The sequence below is a fragment of the Lipotes vexillifer genome, unplaced genomic scaffold (genome assembly GCF_000442215.2).
Source record: "Lipotes vexillifer unplaced genomic scaffold, Lipotes_vexillifer_v1.1 scaffold83, whole genome shotgun sequence".
In the NCBI taxonomy this organism is placed as follows: Eukaryota; Metazoa; Chordata; class Mammalia; order Artiodactyla; family Lipotidae; genus Lipotes; species Lipotes vexillifer.
Window position 1 is genome coordinate 1,276,356 of NW_006799780.1, and position 8,853 is coordinate 1,285,208.

Genomic DNA, 8,853 nt, shown 5'->3' on the forward strand with positions numbered 1-8,853 from the left:
CCTTTATCACTTTGATTATGGTGTTTTAATTATAAATGGCCTCTATCTGGCTTTTGTTTTACATTCCAATTTGAAAGTCTGTCTTCTAATGAGAGAATGCAATCCATTCATATTCAGAGTAGGATATATTTGATTTTTAGTCTTCCATCTTACTTCTTGATTTTAACTCTTCCATTTTAATTTTGAAAAATTTATTATTTACTTTACATTTTGGTTTTCTGTTTTTCCTTTTGTGAATTTGGAATTCCCACCATATTTTGTATTCCACTAATAGTTATCTTCTATCTGACCAAAACCGAAAAACAAGCTTTGCTATATAGATTTGTAAGGAAGTATGTACTTGGCTAATATTCCAACAACTGCCATAGAGAAAGTCAATGCAATCAAACATTTTCCTGAGCCCCACAAAGGGACATAATCAAATACAACAAATTCTTCTTCCAAGAAAGCCTGTGATTTGCTTGATATGGGTCTTACATACTGCCACAGGTTTCATGTATAAGCAGCTGCATTCACCTGAAAGCCCCAACACTCCCTTGCCTTTGCCTCTTTCTTTCTAACAAGAGCAGAACAAGCTTAAAAGCACAAGTTTTAACTAAATTCTGCACAAGATGATGGGGAATACAGAACTCCACATTCCTCTTTCTTTCTCATAACCAGACACACATTTCTCCATCATTCTTTATACACAAGGAATTAACTATTTTCCCTATCAAAACCCACTGTTTTCACCCCAAGATAAGCTATTTTCCCCTTACTATTTTTTTAAACAAAATTCACATTTTATTTAGGTTGAAATAAACTATACAAAATTGATTTTCTTCACCAAAAATAACAGCAATATTTTCTGTATTATTCCTAGATAAACTACAAAACACTTATTTTTGTAGTTTTTCTAGGTTTTGCTCGTAAATCAAGATGAGGCAGTAGATACAGTCTTGGAAAAAAAACAAGAAAACAAACAAATCAGTTGTCAGTATCGATGGCCTCTGATCCTGTCTTGACCATGAAACAGAAGTGTTCAAAAAGCTTATGAGGATGTAGGCTCAATAAAGGAATGTAAACAGCAACAACCAGATGTGGAACAACAATGGCAGGCTCTTCCATTCAAACTTTAACTATAACTTGTTCCTTTAACTTCATTTGATAAAGACAAAATCTACACTGAAATTCTTGTTTGGCGAGCTCACACATTTCTCTTACAGTCTGATAATTTTCTTAACTGTCCCTTACGTATTTTTAACAGCATACTTAAAACTCCTACCATTCAAAGGTCAGTCATGAGCTTCATTGTAACGTTTTATAAAATGTATTCCTTCCTCCCATACCTCCTCAAAATTTATTTCTTCAAAGAACTGATAACTCAATCCCTGACAACTGGATCCACAGTGATAAATGTTATGTCTAAAATGACTTAACTAATACAATTCCAAAGTGCCATTAGCAGAGATCACACAGAGTGTAACGTGGTACTTTCAATGCTATCTTCTGGAAGAACAGTTAGGTCTCCAAAGCATGGGAGTTCAAACGGGCCATTTAAACAGGCAGATTATCAATGATTAATGTACTCAATGGGAGGCCTACAGATCAAGATATTCAGTGATTAAGTGGCCTACATACACCTTACAACTTTTCTGTAAGATATTTTCAAATTTCTGACAGATTTTTTCAAATATCAAATATAAGAGAAAGCTTATTTTAAAAAAGTCTCTTAGGTATTTTCAATGGTTTCTGGATTATCTGTAGGGAGCTCTAACTTACTTGTATAGAGTTGGATATATGTATCCACCATTAAATCCAAATCGTGTTTTATATCAAAATTTATGTTAAGCAAAGCCAAAGTTACTTGACCTTTGGTCTGTCAAAGTGTTCCTCAGGTATGCTTTGAGATGATTTCACCCATTTTCAGAGCATTCATTCTCAACCTTCGTCACAGGAAGAATACATAGGACCTTCAGCAAAGCATAAACATTAGGGAAAAACTTGATGTCTGGCAGATGAAGGGCTTCATAAATAGTGGATGGAAGTTCTATATGTTTCCCTCTGTGTTTCCACTTGATTCTCCAACAATGTGGCTCAGCAGAGAGCGTGTCAGGATTAGGTAAGTCACTTCTGTACATGTCAGCATCGTGCTCCTCTGATGTATTGAATTTGAGCTGTCCCATGACAGAGGGTATCAGAGATAAGCATTTAAGAGCTCTGAGGTGCTGTTCTGAGAATATATCTTTCAGTTCCTGAATAATGTGTTTCACTGTTGGAACACTTAAGAGTTTATAGTAACTCGTAGAAGTTAGCTGAGACTTCAGGTTACTGTGCTGAGCTCTGCGAAATTTCCCTGGGAGTTTCATCTGAATATCAAGTTTGGTTGCCAAATTTGTGGCTTCCTCAAACTAAAATTCATGATAAACTTCGATATTTTCCATCACTTCATTTACTGAATGCAGCACTGCAGTCAAACTACTGGCTGTAAAGAAGGCATCAGAGATTTGCCCCTGAAGATTTTTCCCAAAGGCTCTTGAAAAAGATAGAACATTTTTAAGAACAACAATGGTAACGATGAAATCAAAATCTGTTACCGCACTACAGAGTACGAATGCTTGGCCAGCTATACAGTTATTCCATCTAACATTTGTGTCACTAATTATACCATCTAAACACAAAACAAGTGCTTGTAGGAGGTCCACTAAGATTACAAACGCATCATGCCTGCCTGTCCACTGAGAATGGCAAATTTCCTTCAGTTCTTTGCCCGTTTCTTCACTGTTCTGAAAGAGGACAGAAATTACATTGTAAAAGCAGTTGTGGTGATTGATGGAAAAAAGAACAAACTTCCTCAATTGTTCCTAATGCGACAGATACTCCCATAACAGGCACTGATTTTGCCAACCACGTATTTAAGGCACAGGAAGAGCAGAGTGTGTTGATAGCTTGGGGATATTTCTCTAGAAGCAACAACTTTCACTTTGGAAGAAAATCCACTGGACACAATGTAAGCCTGGCCACGACAGTACTGCATGTTTAAACCCCACTTCTCAGTTATCGTAGTGTGAAATTTCACAGCCAAAATTTCTGCATCGGCTTCATAAGGCAGGAAGCCCACAAATTCCTCTCTCAGGTTGTGAGCTTCGTCAACAAACCTCACCAACACAGGCAGGTGCTCTTCCTCTGCTACGTCCACCACGTCATCAGTGACGATGGAAAAGAAGTGAGAGTCTCACTTCCCTGAGGGTTTCTTCCCAAATGCAGCTCTCACAGATCTCTAGCATCTGTTTTTGCTGTGTTTTCAAACAGAACAATGTGTTAACTGCCGTTGTCTCAAAGCGCTTTCTCAGAATCTCTTCACCAGAAATGATCCGGCACTCCAGCAGTGCTTGAAGGTTATCAGGAGTAAAGAGACCTTCTGGGATTTCATCAGCTTCATGTCCATCCAGAGGTATGCTCTGTTTCCCCATAAGAATCAAAATTTCAAATAAAGATTTTAAGTATTCTTTGTTTTCCTTCTCTTCAAGGGTTAAAGGTAAAATATCTTCATCCTGCTCTTCAGCCCCTTCTTCTGCACTGGGGTCCTGAGCATTGCTCTTGTTTATTTCCTTATGTTTTGGTTCCTGTTCAGAAGTTTCATCAATTTTCTTCTGTTTCAGTATCCTGATTTCATCTTCAAGCAATTCTTTTATTCGTTTTTTCCGTGTCTGTGTGGATTATTCAAATGGCTGGTAAGATCCAATATTGTTGGTGTTGCATCATCTCGAAGAACTGCCCTATACGGACTAGTTCTATAGATCATACAAGTCTCCAAGTGTTTGGCACACAATCGGTAATGTTAAATTAGTTGATCAGGCGTTTTAACTTCTAAGTCGGCTCTCCTACAATTCTCCACTAACTTCTGGCATCTGGCTGGATCCCGCGAGAACCTAAAAAAGGCCAGGTCCGACTGCGTGCTCTTCCGCGTGCAGCTGGGGGCCATGCAGAACCTCCGCATCCCGCCCGGCCGGCCCAGCCCTCCCCTCCCCCTTCCTCAGGCAACCCGCCCGCGGGTCGGGGATGGGGAGGGGAGACAGGCCGGTGTGCTGGGAGGTGGGGGGCACCTTACTACTTTTTAAACACGAGATGAGAACATGAAAATAATTTCACTTCTCTCCCCTCTCTTCCTCCCATGAGACCTTCAAAACACATTTATTACACCCCAATCCCATCCTACCCCTAGATTTTCTAAGACTGTCCAATATTTTTAGTTCCAGATTATTAGAATTTCTCTTATATTATGGCCCTTCTTTTTCAAGAGTTCTCAGCACTTTTGTTAGACATTCCTAGTCTATCTTTATACATTCTAATTATGTGTATAAATATATACATATATTTGTGTATGTCTATTCTTTGATTTCCCCAATCTAGAGTTTACTGCTGTGGTTCATTTGTTCTTGCTTAGAAAAGTGGTTCTTACTAGATGATGTAACCCTTGTCTAAAAGGTATCTAAATACCTGTAGGAGTATTTGTGATTGTTACAATGACTAAAAATACTACTGAAATTTGATGCTTGGTACACAGGGATGCTGGATGTCTATCTCAGTAGACCTGAGGAAAAGGTTTTACCCTCTTATCTCCCATCAATAGATCACTGACAAATAATGTCAAACATTTGTTCTACATATGGGCAAATATGGACCAATCTAATGCCTAATTTCTCAATGATTTAGGGGAATCAAAAGGAAACAACAATAAAGTCCTGGCCAGGTCAGTGAGTAGGCAAGTGAACTGAATACAAAAAAGAGAGACTAGAAATGGAAAACAGATACAGCATGATGTATTGGTTAAGAAAGCAGACCTACTAGCTATGTGACCTTAGGCAAGTTACTTAACCTCTCTGTGCCTCAATTTTCTTTTATGTAAAATATACAGAATAGAACGTACCTTTCAGAGTTGTTATTAAAATTAATGATTTATATTTTTAAGGTGCTTAGAATAGTGCCTGGCATATGATTAGCACTATAGGAGTTATGTTAAATAAATTAGTAAAATAGAATTGAAGCAACAAGGATGCTTACTAAATTCAAACCTTATCATTAAGTTTGCCTTCCTCAAAAACTGTAAATATAGCCATGATCATAATTACAGCTTACACGAAGCTCTGTTTTAAGTGTTTCAAATATGTTGACTCGTTTATTCCTCACAACAGATCTATAGTTATTAGTACCACGGTTCCCATTTTACAGAGAAGAAAACTGGAGCAGGGAGAAGTCAAGTATTGCTTAAGATCACAAAGCTAGTAAAAGGCAGAGACGCAATTTGAACACAACTCATCTGGTTTTCAAATCCACTCTCTTAGCCTCTCATACACAGTCTTTGTAGTAAGTCCTGACTTTGATGATTAATCAACAATAACAGTAGATATGAAGACAAAGAACAGTGGTGAGAATGTGGTAGATCAGATGCTAAGTGACCCTGTGAGTATTATTCTTAGCTTTAAGATAAATGTGTAACTGCCCTGCAAGCTTTAATAACACTCTGAAGGAAAGAAAACTTTGCCACTAGAGAGATTAAAAATTGGTCCTGACTAGTAGGCTCCAAACCTAGCCATCTATTACCTTTAACTATACAAATATGATCCCTCTGAACAGACTCTGAGTATAGATTACCCCATCTTCAAACAAGGAAGAAGGGTGACCCTTGCACAACATGGGTTTGAGCTGCATGGGTCCACTTACACGCAGATTTTTTCCCCAAAAAACATACAGTCGCAGGTTTTGCATATGCAGATTCAACCAACCTGGATCAAAATTTCTACCCCCGGTTGGTTGAGTCTGTGGATGCAAAACTTATGAATATGAGGGCTGGCTGTAATATACTGCCCCCTCCTTAAACTACAACCCCTCTAGTTAGAGAACATTAGCTGTCAAACTAACCAACATTCAAGGGACAGGCAGAGTAAAAGACAAACACAATGGAGAAGAGTTTGAAGAAAAACCAGACAGAAGCAATGGAGAGAATGTCTCAAAAGGGAAACAGTGGTCAGTGAAATCAAATGCTAATGAAGGATCGAGAAAGATGTGGACAGCAAATTATCCACTGGATTTAATAAAAGGAGATAGTCAATGACCTTGCAAAAGCAGAAGTAGTGGAGTGTCAACATCAGACTGTGATGGGTTGACGAGCTGAAGGTAAGGAAATAAAATTCTTTTCAGGTAATTCTTCCAAAAACTTTAGTTCTAAAGGAAGAAGAGAATGAAATAGGACACAAATAACAATAACAGCTAACACACGGTGCTGTGTGCCAGGCAATGTTCTAAGAGCTTTACATTTCTTAACTAACACAATACTGTCAATAACATAGGTTCTTCTACCCTCACCATTTTATATCGGTGGGCAAAGTGATGGGCAAAGTGAAGTACAGAGATACTAATGTAAGGACATGTAATGTGACAGAGCAAAAATTAATATTTATTTTTAAATTTAATTTAATTTCTAAACAACTTCAGAGGCATAGAAAACTTGCAAGAAGAATAAAAAGAATTTCTGAATACCCTTCACCCACATTTCCCAAATGTTAACATTTTACTACATTTGCTCTAGCTTTCTACATATACAAACACATTGTGGTTTCCAAATCACTCAAAGTTGTAGATATGCCCTAATACTCTGAAATACTTCAGTGTAAACTTCCTAAAAAAAGGAATGCTCTTATATAATAAACACAGTAGAATTATTTAAAAACCAGGAAAGTGAACACTGAACCAATACTATTAACTATTCTAAAGATTTTATTGAGATTTTTCCAATTATCCTATAAAATCCTTTATAGCAAAAGAAAATCCAAAATTATGTTACATAGAGTTGTCATATCCTTCTAATCTCTTTTAACCTGTAAAAGTTCCTGAGTTTTTCTTTCCATTTTATGATATTAGTATTTTTAAAGACTGTAAGACAATTATTTTGTAGAATACCCTCATTTGGTTTTGTCTCATGATTAGATTCAAGTTATTCACTTTTGGCAGGAATTCAACAGACTTGATGCTGAGTTCTATTCCATGTATCTTATCAGAAGGTACATAATCCCATTTCTGGCAATGATAACAATGTTCATTTGGTTCAGGTAGTGGCTGCTAGGCTTCTCCGTTGCAAAGTCAAAAGTCAATAATTTGCCCTTTTAAATTAAGAATAACTTATGAGGTTATTTATACCTTGAAACTGTGCAAATATCCTGTTACTACTCAAATTTTCATCCCCTAGTTTTCAGCATTTGTTAATGATTCTCACGTGAATCAATTACTGTTGTGATGGCTATTCTAATTCCATCCTTTGTTCTTCTATAATTATTAGTTGTTTTTGCCTTGTAAGGAATAACTTCCCTTTCTCCTTACTCATTCATTAATTCATCCATTCAAGTGTGAATTCAGAGATTCTTACCCTATTCAATAGGTTATAATCCTTTTACCATCATTTATTTTGTTGCTCAAATTAGCCAGTAGGGGCTCCTTTAAGCTGGCTCTTGTATCTTTCTGACACGTCTCTACCATTCTGTGAGCACTGTCTTGTTTTTATGGCCCAACAAAATGTTCCAAGATTATCTTCTTTCCTTGCCCTAGCTCAGAAATCAGCCATTTCTCTAAGGAGCCCTGGTTCCTTTAAATGCTGAATGGAATTTAAAAATCAAAGTCTACCATAAAAGGGGATGCAGTACTACATTCTACAACATGCGTGAACCTTGAAAACACTCTAAGTGAAAAAAGCCAGACAGAAAAGGCCACTTATTATATGATTCCATTTGTATGAAATGTCCAGAATAAGCAAATCCATAGCGACAGAAAGCAGATTAGTGGTTGTCAGGGGCTGCAGTAACGGGAGGATCAGGAGTTTCACATTAGGAACTTGATTTTAGGGATGATGAAAACGTTCTGGAATTACAGAGTGGTCATGGTTGCACAAGCTTGTGAATATACCAAAAACCACTGAGTTATGTAAGGGTGACTTTTATGGTATGAAATTATACCTCAATTAAAAAAAAAAAGATCTGGGCACTAGGTGTGCTCAGTGGTACTGGAGTTTTTATTGCATGTAGGCCCTCTTAAAGGACAGCATTAGGAAACAGATGTTTGTATACTCATGTACGAATTCATATGTGTACATACAAATGCGTGTAGACACACACATACATGCATATACACTCCAACACATCTAGCTATCTATATAAAAACCCATGAAGTTCACACTGATATCTCCAATTCCAAGCCAATACTGCAGTATTTATTGTATCCTTCCCTTTTTTCAGATTTGTGATTCCCTTCCACAACAGTGTGGAATCTTAGAACAAGGAGAGTTCAGCTGTCTTCACCATTATACTTCAGTATGTCTGTTTATTTTAACAAAACTATAATTTACTGAATAAAATTCAGCTGAATTGGTACTAAAAGCAAAGATCTCTTAATTGGTACTCACAGTGATACTGTCCAAGAGTTTGGCCATATGTTTAATAATTTCACCATGTTGTACGGGTTGCATTTGCAGTAATTTCTTAATAACAACCACACTTTCGGCAACAACTATTTCTGAAAAAAAATTCACATTATGCATATTAAATATGTATAATTCAATTCAAACTCATTATTCTTGGTAAAATATAAATTTAAGTTAGCAAAACATTCTACATGTCTTAAATGACTAGGTGAAAACTATAACCATGAGTGTACATCTAAATTTTGGGGGTGAACCTTCAACTAAAGTAGGAGAGTAAAAAAATAAATAAATAAAAATAAAGTAGGAGAGTATACTTTAATTTCTAACTTCTGTTGCTGTCTCCTAGCTTCTGATATCCCTTTCTAATCTCTGCTTCTTTATGTTTTTTTTTTTTTTTTTTTTTC

At 36.7% G+C, this 8,853-nt stretch overlaps 1 protein-coding gene across 1 annotated transcript in view; it reads right to left on the bottom strand.

Annotated features, from left to right (window-relative positions):
* The window catches only part of AP3B1 (adaptor related protein complex 3 subunit beta 1), a 275,016-nt gene that overhangs the window by 133,977 nt on the left and 132,186 nt on the right, over positions 1–8,853 (bottom strand). Inside the window, exon 15 of the mRNA XM_007471959.1 lies at positions 8,432–8,541. Coding sequence (XP_007472021.1) covers positions 8,432–8,541 — 110 coding nt within the window. The remainder of the gene's footprint in view (positions 1–8,431; positions 8,542–8,853) is intronic.